The sequence below is a fragment of the Protopterus annectens genome, chromosome 8.part0 (genome assembly GCF_019279795.1).
Source record: "Protopterus annectens isolate FY-2018-M chromosome 8.part0, PAN1.0, whole genome shotgun sequence".
Taxonomy (NCBI): Eukaryota; Metazoa; Chordata; order Ceratodontiformes; family Protopteridae; genus Protopterus; species Protopterus annectens.
In genome coordinates this window covers 333,582,275-333,597,385 of record NC_056741.1, presented here as the reverse complement: position 1 = coordinate 333,597,385, position 15,111 = coordinate 333,582,275, and the positions used below count along the sequence as shown (strand labels likewise).

Sequence of the window (15,111 nt, the reverse complement as noted above, 5' to 3'; positions counted from 1 at the left end):
GTGAAACACGAAGAACATCTGCACAAACAGAATTTTACAGCACTAGAAGTGTAAATTAAGTGACAAACCCAACTGGAACAATTCAAGTCCAAGTGGATCTGGACCAAAACATTAGTAATAACCAACTACTCAATAAATCACAGTCCAAACAAGTAGCTGAAGCAAATCAGCATGACATGCAAACATTTTTCTGTTGGCAGTCATCTCTTTGCTATCTTTGGACTTGAGCAGCATTAGCACACCTATAACATTCAAAATCAGGTGTACCCCCAGGGGTCAGTTGTATTCTTTTCATTATGGTTTTGTTTTCAGTTTCAACTTATTCTAAATGCTGAACAAACAAGTATGAAGATAACATCTAAACTGGGGTTGGTATGATTCAGACACTCGTGTATTAGTTATCCAAACCATTGCTTACACTTTCTAAAGGCATGGATCACCTTAGCTGGTCCAAACTTTTGAGTAAAAAAAGTAATGTGATGAGATTAGGCATCTTGACAACAGACACAAACGTTCATCTGTGTAACACCATTTTTGAAAGAGTAAATGTTACTAAGGTTCTAGGAATATGGATCAATAAGAAGATGCAGTTCACAGAAAATGTGTCAAGACCAGGAATAAAGGCCTTAAGCAATTAGATTTGCTGTGAAAGACAGGTCTACTGAACCTAAGGCTCTTAATAGTTTGTCCATCTACTCCATCCTGTATTAGAGCATGACTGTACTTTTTGTGGTTATTATAAAACTGGTCTTCAATTACTATATCAGGTGCACAGGGGTTTTACGAAATTCATACTGAATTGCAAACATTCAATCTACTAACAGAGGTTATCATTTCTTTTATCTGTACAGTATACGTTAAGAGTATTAAATGGTAAACTCTACACATAATGAAGCTTCAAGTGAACATCGTAGGATTGAATTGAATCCAAAGCTATGGTTAAAAGATCTACTGCTTTGAATTTTCTTATTCCTAAATTAAAGTGTGCCACATGGAAGAAAAGTTTATCCATTCTCATTCCAATAGTATGGAATAGACTTTCATAAATTATTTGACAAGCAGAATCTCTAACAATGCTCAAGATAATATTTGACAACTGGATATGTCAGAGGAGTACTGCTCACTGTTCCCATACTAAATGTTTACGTCCATGTTCCATGCTGGCCTCCTCACCAGCACGATGATGATGTGCCAACTTAAAAAACAGATTTCTTGTGGCATACATCGGTACATTTCTATATCAATTTACTTGATGAATTTGCTAAACAGGGTAAGGTACTTGCAGGCTAGCCTAGAGTGTACATCAGGAAAATGGGAGTTGTACCATATAGTTAAAACATGCATTAGTAGTGTAGAATTAATAAATGCTGACTATATGTACATAAGTAAAATTAACCTGATTAACAAAATTTACAGATTCACGTTGCTGTCATTAAAGAAATTGCCTAGGTTACGTTGCAAGTGTATGTGTGCACACGTGTACACACACAATATTTACAAATTTCAAGTTCCTAGGAGGTTCAAACACAGATAAGAAAACAAGGTGGCAAGAGTTAATGGGAGGGAAGAAGGGGTGATACTAAATTTACAAGAGGGGGGCTGAAGAAATGAGTAAATTAAGCCATAGGTAAGAAGACCGTTATTTCCTGGATCTCTTATTGATAGCATGAGTACTCAGCTTTAATTCCACAATGTTTATTTTTCACTTCTGACTGAAAATGAAGTTATGACTGTAAAGTTTTCAGTCTGGTTGAGAGGGATTCCTAGAGTATGGGATGGTAGTCATTTGAAATGTCTGGATCCACTAGTGGGAGTCCAAAACATGTAGAGTCTAGACTGAATGGCTAGAAGAATGACTTGCATATGCTAAGTCTGAAATGTCCATTTCTCAGGATATTCCCTTTTCTTCAAGGTATGGTGATCTCAGAGTTGGTATATGCAAGTTTGACACCTGTGGGGGATTTGTCCCCCACCTGCAAAAAAAAGAAGTTTAAAGGACAACAGCGATCTTCAAGACTTGCTCTTTTTGGGTTTTCAGTCTTTTTTTTTTCAGCTTGATGGCACTTGATATTTCGAGTGCCAACATTTCATTATGGAGCTGTATAGGACAATTCAGGAAAAGCTCTTACTTGTGTAGTGATGATTTTTACCAGTGGCGAAAACAGAAACAGTGCTGAGAGGAAAAGATCCATGGTGAAAAATGGAAAGAATAATATCTCCGTTAACATAAATAAGGATGAATCCAGCAGTACTTATGTTATTTGGGTAAGAGGTAGCCAAATGGCCTTTACAAATGGTACAACAGTGATGTACTCTCCTTGATGGGAAAGTTAGAAATCTGTAAATTTTGTGAGTCATGGACTGTAGTCCATTAGGTTTTCCTTAAATGCTGCAGAAATTGTTAGACTCTACTAAATCTGAGGAAGTAGGTTGGCTTTCCTCACTGGGACTTCTACATTTGAGGGAAAGAAAATGTGAAATTTTTGTCACTCAGAATAGACACTTGTTAATTTTTGATTTTGCCACATTTATGTGGTAGTGGAAATTCAAATGATGGTCAAGCCACGTCCCTATGTAGGTGATTGGTTAGCAAAAGGGTGTTAGGGTTGTTGTGAACTACATGCCAGCTAGGGGTACTGACTATGGCTTTTTGAGCGCTGAATATTAATGCATTAGTCTTTTTTAAGTTGACAAGAAGATTTAGTTTTAGAAGCCATGTGGAAAGTTGGTTTACTTCACTTTCAAGTTTGTTATTGATACTGAATGGAGATTGGAGAAGCATCTGATCTACAGATGACCATATCACCTGCATGTAAGCCAAGACATGTCAGAGGAGAGGTTGTTAATAAAGTCAGACCATAATAGTGAGGGTATGGGAAAGACTCCTGGGGGACTCTTTTGATTAGATTAGCATGTAAAGTTTGTGAGCTAATCTGAACTTTAAAGTTTCTTCTGGCTAGAAAGTCTTTAAACCAGACACTAGCTTTAAGACTGACCTCAGTGGCTGTAAGCAAATTCATCAAGTGAATACGGGTCAGCTAATTCACAGGTCTTCATATGGTTGATGAAAATCGTACATACAGGCCTCTTTATTAGGTCAGTGATAAAAGCACCAGTTGGTCATCCTTTATGTACTTTTGAGAAGAGTGACATCAAGAATAAAACAGGCAGTCATTAATTCATGTCCCAAAAGACTCAATGAATAACGCTGAAAGTTTTGTTACTCTGAAGGACTGCGCCATTTTGAATTTTTTTCTCCTGCTATTTAAATGTACTTCTTTACTGGTACTCTTGACTACCATATACCTCAAAATGGACTCAAAATAAGATGTTATTACTTATAGTGAAGGACAGTATAAAAATAGCAACCAAAATGGGCACTTAATTACTGCCAACACTGATGATTCAAAAAAGTATATTAAAACAAAAGACACCGAATATTGCGAGAGCTGTATCGCAAAACTCAGAAATGTGTATTCATCTAGTTTAATGCAGCCAAAATCCTTATCACTCAGGAGAAATACAGTTCTTGCAATATTTACAGACTTGGGAATTTCACCTGGTCTATTCAGCAGAAGTTGTCCTCTACTCAAGACTCATACACTGGCTCAGTGCAAGTCCCCAGGTAACATAAGAGCAGTAAAACAGATGGGTATGGCTTCCTCTTCTGCAAAGTGGCGCAACATAAAGGAGGCACACGCCATCTGGGAATCAATATAATCTGGTTTTTAAAACCATAAATAACATATGAAAATGTTACAAGCAACAACCTGTGGTTTGATCCTATGACCTCACTTACAAACCACACTTCTGATAAAGCCAACTATCATATCATTCTCTGAACATAAACACCTTTCTATAACAAAATGTTCATTCATTCATTTTGAATGCTTACTTTATCCAGTTCAGAGTACTGGAAAAATGGCAACTATCCCAGCAAGCAATTAGCAAAAATAAATAAGGAAAAAGATACTTAATCTTTATGTTCTCAGCATTTTTTGCAGCATCATAAGTTCCCTAAACAAAGTCTACAGCAAGTTCAAACAGCACACAGAAATAAATTCAGACTGTATGTAGTCTTCCTTAGTCCACTAAAGATTTTTTTTTTTTGCAAGAAAAAACATAGTTGCCTGCCAAATGTATTACGCCTACCTCTCTACAAACACATTTAATTGCTGAAATAAACATGGAAGGCATGTCTTACTATCATAATAAAAATACCAACAGCTAGTTCAGAGATAAAGGGCTGGATTCAGGAAAAGGAAGCTGCACAAAGAGCTAGTGCACACAAATGGTTTCCTATTCGTTAAGTGTCCCAAAAGATGCTACTGATTAGCACAGGCTAAGAGTCTATGGGGACATAGTAGTTACAGTAAGAATGCGTGAAATTGTCCGGCAATTCATATGAACAAGAAGTGCTGACTCTCAACAAAAAAAAAAATAAAATAAAATAAATAAATATTAACTAATCACAGCATTTTGCCTTGCCTGAAGATACAGCTAGTTGCATCTTGGAGTAATATTAAAATTTGTTTGCAACTGCTTATGTTGCTATTAATGCTTCTTCTTGCTGCCCTGGCGGAGTGCGGCAGCAGCAAACCAAAAGAAAACCTTATCTTACAAAGAAGGGGTATACAGCAATGACATCATTAGATGGTGCTGAACATACTTCAGAGCAGTGACATCATTAGATAGCACTGAATGTGTCATGAAAAACACTAGGTTTTACAGTTCAGCTTACATCTCTCAGATGACATTGGTTAAGCAGCTTCTGTTTAACAGAGTTCCTGACTATCCATTATTCATCTCAGCAAGCTACCCATCAAGTGCATATGTTCAAAATCCCACAGCATTCCTTATTACAGTAGTTTAAACTGAAAACAAATGTCTGTTTTACAGGCTGAGTTTCACATATTTAACTAGCAGCACAGACATAAGACAGCTACTTGATGACTAAAGTACAAAAGGAAGATTTGTAACTTCCTGTTATGAAACAGCTATAGCTGAACATTGTTTACTTGTTCATACATTTTGGTTGTGAGCATTATTTGCGTGCATTCAGGTCAGTGAGATATCAGGATACATGTGCCCACATCAGGCATTAGCATTGTACTTCCAAATGTGTGTTGGTATCATGCATGTATCTGTCACGTGGCTCATCATATGCTCTTTTTTTGCACATTAGATTTTATCTGTGTTTGTACATGTAGTAACTGCTCACATGCTGCTACCTATAAAACTATACAAGAGTGTTTATTTACTTGTCATTGTTTACCAGGAAAGTCTAACTGGGCAAGGCCCATTTACAGCTGAGCACAGAGAGAAAAGCTCCAGTAAATGACATTTACATTTACAGTTTTACTACATATTACAAACAAGAAGTACATTTACAAAACTTGTAGTACGGAAATGCATTTCAGTTAAGAAAAACTATCTTTGACAGCCATACAGCAGACTTTGGTTTGCAGTACACAAAGTACATTTTATTACACACAAATATACTTATATATGTGTGACTATCAGACAGATGTGACTACAAACTTGAGAAACACACAAGAAGTGAAGTACCCTAAGTTGTTCCTCTTAATATCTGTAAACAGCTTAATTATCAAGAAGTAGGAACCTTTATTCAGTTATATGAGCATAACAGAGAGCCACCTGTCTGTCAAATGGTGGCTACATATAACTCAGTGGTAAAGCAGGGTTTTGATGTAAACAAGATGGAAAAAATGGCATTAGTGGGGAGGGAAAGATAGGATACCGTGTAAGAGTAATGGAGTATGACATAAGCAAAACAGGGAAAAGGGTTAGTGTGGAGAAAAAGATACGACTTTGCATAGGAATTATAGTCATTATAGAGGATGACTTCTAGACATTGTGCAAATAAGGGCTGGTTACTGATGGTGAAGCAGGTGGAATATGACATAATAGTTAGATGTGGTGCAGGAGTGTATGGTTAGAATGAAGAGTCCATGTGGAGAATGACAGAAGTAATACTGCTGCCACTCTGCATTTGCTATATTTTTTGCTATGTGCTCTGCCTGAGTAACATATTACAGACGGTAGCATACTGTTTACCACACAAGCTAATTCATTCAGATGGGCACATGGCTGTACCATGAACTGGATTATTTTATTTCACTGTTAATGGGGGTTGTGCACAGCTGAAATACATGGCGCAGTTCATACTTGGCACATTACACAATACCTACATGTGTGCCTTACCTGTACTATTACTTGCTTTGTTACAATTACCACTGCTGTATGAAAATTCTTATGGTTATAGAAGGGTGTGCATCACATGATGATATGTTTTTGAATAACAAGCATTTATGTGATGTGCCTGCCATAAGGCCATGGTCGTAATTATTTATAAAGCTATTATCTGTCATAGTTGCTTAATGGTGACATGGTATATCATCAGCTTGTTGCTAAGGACTTGGGATACTGTTTTCACAGTATGTTTTTCTTACAAAAACTATATTAGACTTCCATCTGCAAACAATGTGTTGAATATGGATTGTCTTGCATATAAGTAATGGTTATAGGTTACAATCAACAGGGCAAACAATGCGTTGAATATGGATAGTCTTGCATATAAATACTGGTTATAGGTTGCAATCAACAGGGCATGTTTTAGTGTCATTTCATGTACATTGTTGGTGTGCTTCTGTGCTACACTACATTGCAGATTCACATCTTTGTGCTCACACACCACTGTGATGCTCATCATGGGAAATATATGTAAATGTGTCTAGGTATGGGGGACAATGTACATGAATTAAATGTCTACATATATGTGCATGCAAAATTCCTGATCATAGACTTACTTGATCTATGTATTGATGGCTATAAAGATGTGTGTCTTGTGCAGGATACAGGTTGTTGGTATGATTGAACATTTGATACTCATGTTTGGACATGTGTAGTGCAATGCTGCCAATGTTACGTATGTTCAGACATTACAACTGTGCAGAGAATGCGACTGTGTTTATGACATGAGTGACATGTCCATTGTTCCTCTGTTGTATGTGTATGTCCTTGTAATATCTTGAATGTTATAGCCTGCTATCAGTGTGCTCTCTGATTTTAATGTCTGTGGTATGCACTTGCTTGTGTGCCACAGATATGTACACATTGTGTGCATTTGTAGACATGCAGATCACATTTACCATGCAAATGTGTACTGAGCTGTTTCAATAAATGCATCACCATGGATTACTATTTTTTGTAGTGTTCATTTTTCAAATTATGGACATCAGGCGTGGGCTCTTTGCATGTTATTCAGAAGCATTTCCTATCATGCATAGTAACATCATTTCTGTTACTTATTCAGGTAAATGATGTTCATCTATAGGTGAGCAGTATCAGTCAAAACATTCACATTCTTGCAGTTCTCTGCACATGAAGTATGGATGTGTTCAAATGACATTTATGATGAATTACATAATATTTACAGAGACTTCTGACACAAGTGCTGCACACGTGGAATGCAGTTTTGTCGACAGCACCAAACTATTTTCTTTTTAGTTTTGGGGCAGCAAGGGAAAGTGATGGCAATTGAAAATAGTAAAAATAAATGCCATGGAGGGACCACAAATGGTTTAAATACAATTTAATATTATACCATAAAACACTGAGCGCTTTCTTCTCCCAAAAAAAAGACTTCATCAGAATAATTGCAAACCAACAACAAGGCATTATACAGTACCTAAAAACAATTTTCATTGGCTGTAGTTGATGAATCAATTGAACCTGTTCTTTTCATATTTTTTCTCTTAAAGAACCCAGGTATATGAGAGAGTTACTGCATAGAAAACTCTAACCTTGTTACAAACAAGGCACATACATGACTTTGTCTTTTGTGTATATGGATATAATTTAGTAGCTTTTGTACTTAACGCAGGAGCAATAGACAAACTGTTGTTTAAACCATAGGGGGAATATTGCACCAAGTCTACGTTGCCACTTCATTTCCCTTACTTTTACGTTTTTCCAACCCCCCCACAGGTCCAACCTAATATTTCCAGGGTACCAAGGCAAAATTTCTTAAATCCTTGACATACAATAAAATATTTGAATACAGTACTGTTTTCATTTTTGCTGGCAATGTCATATATGTGTTCATATATACATGTCTTTCCGTGGCAAGGCTAGCCACCCGGTGGTGTAAACCTTGGCTCGAGATGACTGTCACACTGCTGAAGTGACACCCCGACCAGATGTGCAAAATGGGAAACGGAGTTGAGGATGGATGGATATACATGTCTTTAAGGCACAATCAGTCTTGCCAACATAAATTCTATACACTTAATGCAGTAAGCAAGATATACCACTCTTGAGGTGGCACAATCACCATCCTGAAATGTTATTCTGCTGCTCATACTATTACCTAATGTTAAGCTCTGGTTCCTAGTCATGTAAGTACACTGTTTACAACACCCACATCTCATTTTCTTTAACTGCCTTTGTAACTGTACCATATTTGTTCTTCATTAATCTTTTGAAATTAGGTGCTTTTTTAGTAATAAAAGTGGGTTCATTCCCTACCAACTGAAATATTTTAGAGTTGGTCTTGAAAATGCACCAATTTCTTTTAATTATGTTTTTCATCTCCCCGGAGAACTGGTTATGATCTACTACCAAGGCCCTCTCATATTTGTGTTTCATATTATTGGTAGATTTAGTGAGTCCAGTGCCTAGAAGTGGTTTATATATCTGTTCCCCCACTCATTGTACCCTTCTAATAACGAGGTATCCAGAATATGACCAGGGTACCCCCTTGCTGAGAACATTTCCCTTAACTTTGCTAACTCGAACCACACGTCATACATGCCACCCTAATGGCTTGTCCCTTTATTAAGCTCTGTTTTGGCCAAACAGGGTGGCTGCTGGTGAAGTGTAGACAGGACATGCAAAAAGTTTCTTTCCTAAAACTGTTGTACTTGAAACCATTAGATGTGTGGGAAATGAGGGTGTCCAAACAACTTATCTTTTCTCTACTCCAACAGTATGTCAATTTCAGGATCAGGATTTTTGGGTGGGAACGGATGGGCCGTACATCTCTCACCCAGCCCAGGAATGTCCAGATCCATCCCCTTGGAATGAATAGGCTGACAGGCTGCACATAGAGGATTTATTGATTGGAGTCATGGGCTGAGCAATAAAAAAAGACTGATTAGCAAAGCAAATGTGTTACAATGTTTTCCTTTCTTTTTTAATTTCACTAATGGAATTAAAGTAAAAGGCCACAATGAATATACATTTACATATCTCATAAAATATTGAATGTAACTGTTCATTACCTCAGCAATGAAGTATTTCATATGTATCTTGAGCCTTTTTTTTTTTTTTTTTTTTGAAAAGACCATGAGATCATGATGTCAGTATTATAGCATTAATAAGCTTCCTCAAGGCACATTTCTGACAGCTGGACTCTGCTCATAACCACAGATCAGTTAAATCAATAGTTCAATTGTGTAAAGTTCTACACTCGCTAAATAGAAATAACAGCTGCAAATGACATGAAATACTTTCAACCAAAATAAAGCTCCTCTTAAAATAATCTCAGTGTACGCACCTAAAAACTCTACCATGCCTGCTAAAATGTGTAAAAAATGTTATAACAGAACAAGCCCGTCTGTTTTGGGGGTTGCATTCCATTTCAGTCAACAAATGTAGGACATGTCTATGATAATATTGTAAAACATATTCCAGCTGTAAAAGCTTTTGTAAACATCTGACAGGTTTAAAGTAGGACTTGTATGTGTTTAAACAGCCTGTTAGCATGACCATGCACAGTGACATTAAACAGATGGGCACTCACTGGTTATATACAACCAGTCAAAGGGAATACACTTTCAAATGTCATGCTGACTTTGGAATACCTTTCGGTTCTTATGAACCAAAAAACAAGTCTCCAGAATGGCTGATAAGGCATGACTGTACAAAGCAACACCACAACTCCTAATACTATTTCAAAAAATAAACACAACTCCTAATATTATGTCAGAAAACCACCACAACTCCTAATATTATGTCAGAAAACATTCTCATACTTGGGCAATTACAGAAAGGAAAAGAAGTCAGGCATGCCTCATCATTTTAGCTTAGAAAATGTTTTGCAGTGTCAAGGAGCTACCCCCAGTAGTATATGAGGTGCTATGAACAATGTACATTCTAAATATGGGTTTGATTCTCACATCCCCCACCTGCACACTGCATGACTGAAATAGTCAGCTAAGCAAATCAAAACTCCCAGGTGTTTCATGAAAAATATACAGTTTTATCAAATACACCCTAAACAAGCAACAATTACTAAAAATATATATTTCACTTCTAACTTCATATTACTTCTTATTTAAAAGCTGTATCAGACATAGCCTTCATAAATTCAGTGGTAGGACGTGACCACTGTAATGTGGCAATAATGTCAACATTCTACAGCAAACAGTATTTTTCACCTTATGGATTACCTGCTACAAATCCCTGTACTGTTATTCAGTCTATTAGCCTTTCTTGATCTCCCGAATGCAGGATAACATTGTCAAAAGGGACATCTAAAGATCATGCAGGTCTACCAATCTATATTAAGACTATGAAACCACAAACAAACTCCTGGGATCGATCCCCTGTGTCTCTACTAACATACCACACAACTCTCAGCCTATCAATTAACTAGATCTGTAGGGTCACGGTACAAAAAAAGGAACTGTTACACACACAGTGAATTTACCCAGTTAACAAAAAAAATATATATATACAACAATTTCACACCAGATATCTTCTGTCTTACATTAAGGTAATTTCCTCAGAAATACCAATCATGTGAATGTTAAGAAGAATAAACTGCTAACCTGCTAATAATATTTGCAAATCAAAATGCTGGAATGATGTTCACCAACCAGTCCAAGTGCTGCTGATATTAGAATTTTCTACAATAAAAGCATTAGCAGTAACCATAATGACTGTCCCAGTGGCAGCACAATGAATATATCAAAAAATAAATCCAAACCTGCATTTCTGGAAAGAAGGTTGCCCATATTCCTTATAATCCACATTAAGACTGCAGTGTTACTTGAATTTGTAAACCCACTTTTCCTTAATCTGGAAGATGAAGAAGAGAATTCTGACCAGTAAAACTGTTGCCGAGGGACTCTGTGCTATAATCAGAAGTACCCTTTTACTTCCAGTCTGGCAATGATCCATGTGAAGAAGCTACAATAGCAATAATAAACATGACTGCTCAAGTCAGCAAAACCTGACTACAATAGTGGATTATAAAGGAAATCAAACCATCTGACAATTCCCAGCGAGTCATTGTAAACACAGAGGTGTGACAGTAAAAAAAAGAAAAATTAGTTACATTTAATTATCTAACTGAGAATCAGTGGGATATATGTTCCCACTGTTTTCAGGTGGGGGAGGTGCTACCCATTGGTATAATGCAGAACTTTGATTGTGTACGAAGTTCACAACAAACAATTATCTGTCTCACACAACCTCATTACATAATGTACTTTTTGACTTATTTTGGTAAAGGCTTACTGTATTCTTCCTTGTGAATGCTTTTAACAATAAAAACAAAAAAAGGAAGGATCCCAATTATAAATGAACTTTCAGCAAAATAAAGAAAAGTAAACACCACCACAAAGGAAAGATAAAGACTTATTCAAGTTAACACCTTTACACCATGGTGTAATGGCGTAAATGTTTCTAAAGTTACACAAAAAGCTTTGAGAGTTATGAACCTGATCCAAGGTTTCACAACTGAATAGTCAAACAATAACTTTCAGTTGTAAGGCTACTTAGGCAACAAGTCATGGGGACTACTACATAAGACAATCATGTAGTGAACCACAATTCTACACCATACAATAATCCACGAAGAACAGTGATGAGATACTGGACAAAAGTGCTTCTATCCTGGCTGCAAAATTAAGCACCACCAGCTAGCCTTCATTTAAGACCAGACTCACCAGCCAGATAGCATGCATTCTTAAGCAAGGTCAAACTAAAACCCCTTGCTTTGTATTCAGTGCCTTTGTCATCTTAGTTAGAAAGTGAAAAGTTGGTACTTACTAGGGCATATTAAGGCTTCTTTGGCTGTGATGCTCTTGTTACAGGCATAGCACATGGTCATTCCTGAGACAGAAATAGAATTGAAAAGGTGACCATTGGTGTAGCGCCCTTCTTTCTCCCTTAATTCTTTCTCCCGCTCTTTCATCCTTTCTTTTTCTTTGTTCTGAAAAGAAAAAATACCAAAAATGTAACATGCTGGTCAATCACAGGTACCGAACTTCTTCAGATGCAGTTTAATTTTAACACTGTATTTACTTGCCTGCATTTCTGAGATATTCTCATAGATATTCAAGCACTACATTACAACTACTTTTGATTTATGAACTAAGAAGTGATGAATAAAATCATTCACTGATTCATTCTCTGATTTACACATGTAATCCAAATCAGGTTCACTAGGGAGAAAACATTTTATCCCAGCTCTCATTAGGTGAAAGGTACAGGAACTAAACCTGTCAAGGCACCACACCACTGCCGAGCAGACACACATGCACATGTGCCAGTCACATTTATGGGCAATTTGAAGGATTGTCATTTCATCTGCAGCATGTCTTTGAGACATGGAAGGAAATGGCAATACCCTGCCAAAACCTATGTTGTCAAAGAGGTGTAGACTCCACACAGAAGGCACCCTACGTAAGAACCGAACTGGAAAACAAGGGACTATGAGACAGCAGCACTAACCACTTACTGGATGGTGTAGTGGTGCAGCAATAGCGTTGTCATCTCACAGCAAGAGATTCTCCAGTTCGATTCTCGACTGGAGTGTCTTCTGTACAGAGTATGCATGTCCTCCCTGCATTTGTGTGTGTTTTCACCGGGTATTTTGGTTTCCTCCTGTGTTACAAAGACATGCATCTGGAGTGCTTCTCCTCCGGCCTCTGCAGAAAATTGGCTTTGTTCCAAGTCGGACTTTTCCAGTAAACAAATGTTAAATAAAAAATAAAAAATAATTGCTGCTGAAATCTCAGCATCCCAACAGCATGTCATCTTACATTACTACTTTTTAAGTAAAGGTGTGGTCAGTACAGGGAAACAAACCTGTTACTGCAATTAGTGATTTTCTGAAATTAGATTCTGGATCTGACATGACCCCTTAAAATAACAGCAGTCCAGTTTAACAGATGATAGAACTTAGTAACTCTCGGTTTGATTCACTTGCTTTCCAATTGTACACTGTGGAACTTTAACAAATCACTTAATGGGTCAGTGCTCCCTAACTGCATCTGGTAACCGGGTTTGCATGTACAGTGAATGCTTAAAATTATTCATTAAACAACAGAATTTATTATCAATAACAAAGCCTGTAGAAATCATCCAGTAATAGAGATTAAAAGCCTTACAAAGCAAAAAGTAATTTAGGCAGACATGAAATTAACAGATGCCTGACATTTTTTGCTTTCAAAGAGTTCTGCTGGACTGTGGTGGTAAAAGCAAAAGATAACAAGGACCCATAACAAACAATACTTTGAAGATGAGAAATCCGTCCTTGTGGGTAATCTGCTACTTTACTAGTATTCACCGCAAGTCATGCAGCTCAATGGAAGCATGTAAGAAATGCAAAGTCTTGGATGGTTTTCTAGCGGGCATATTCTGAATCATCGCAAGCAAGTTAGTTTTACTCCACTGATCTACAAGCAAACTGCATTCCTTTCTTTCTTTCTTGGATCATTTAATAGCATGCACTGGACCGCAAGGGTAAAGGCAAGTAAGAGATATAAATGGATAATTTAATTTTGTCAGTTCAACAGCATGTTATAGGTGTGCGTGAGAAAACTGGAGAACGTGGCGAAAACCTATGCAGACATGGGGACAACAAACCTGAGCAATGATGGTGACTCAAGTCAGGACTGAACACTGGACCTGTGAAGCAGAGATTTCACCACTAATCCACACTGCATTAATGAAGCCAGTTAAAAAAACCCCACAAAAATGGCAATTAGCATGAGAAACTCTATCTTCAACTAACTGACATGTCCAAGATGGCTGAGAAAAGACACACCTGTTATTTTGTTGACAGACTACCGTCTCAGACATCACCCCTCAATTCTATGCCTACTCTGGGGGCAGCAGGTGGGTTTTAGGTTGAGTTGTTGAAAATAGGTTCCTCCCTGAAAAAAACATCAATACTTCTGCTTTTCTTGGATTCAACCACATCAGCAGTCTGACACCCAGGTCTGGATCTCAGAAATATGGTCATTTAGTATAGGGTAAGGCTTGTGCTCAAAACTAGAGTCTGGGGTTCATTCCTGAATTCCAGTTACCACCTGCATGGAGTCTACATGCACTCCGTGTCAGTTTTGTGTGAGAAACTCTGCCTTCCTTTTTTCTTAAAAACCTGCTGGCCAAACTGACTACTTTAAAATTATATATATATATATATATATATATATATATATATATATATATATACACACATACATACGTGCGCGTGTGTGTGTGTGTGTGTGTGTGTGTGTGTGTGTGTGTGTGTGTGGACTGCCTTTGGTGTATTACTGTTGCACTCCGAAATAAAAACATGGACGTGCACAAGCTTTCATCTATCACTCTCACATATATACTGATGTGCATAAACACAAACACATACACACACCTTTAACTGCAGCTCTGTCTTACATATATGTGTGTGTGTTATTGAAAAAGTCTCCCATTCAAAACACACACACACACACACACACACACACACACACACTTGCAAGGCAATGTCATAAATCATTCACTGATGTAGTACTCATCCACATGTAGACTCAAACCCAGGAATCTCACGCTTACAAACCCACACTTTTGTTGAAACGTGATTCTTACCTACTTATACACATATGTATATGTACATATGCCTATCCATATACAGATAAAGACAGAGATATAGACATATATCTGTCTATAGATAGATAAACATACACACACACACATATATATATATATATAACAATATACAGAATTTTTTTATGCATGATGGTATTATGTATTTTTGCTCCCCAGTGCAAGACATAGATAAGGGTGGTGTTGGGGCAAACACTTGCATTCTGA

General features: G+C 37.2%; 1 protein-coding gene across 4 annotated transcripts in view; it reads right to left on the bottom strand.

Annotated features, from left to right (window-relative positions):
- The window catches only part of ARHGEF2 (Rho/Rac guanine nucleotide exchange factor 2), a 924,267-nt gene that overhangs the window by 472,255 nt on the left and 436,901 nt on the right, over positions 1-15,111 (bottom strand). For all 4 annotated transcript variants that reach the window (XM_044079827.1, XM_044079829.1, XM_044079828.1 and 1 more), the window contains one exon: positions 12,082-12,244. In XM_044079827.1, coding sequence (XP_043935762.1) covers positions 12,082-12,244 — 163 coding nt within the window. The remainder of the gene's footprint in view (positions 1-12,081; positions 12,245-15,111) is intronic.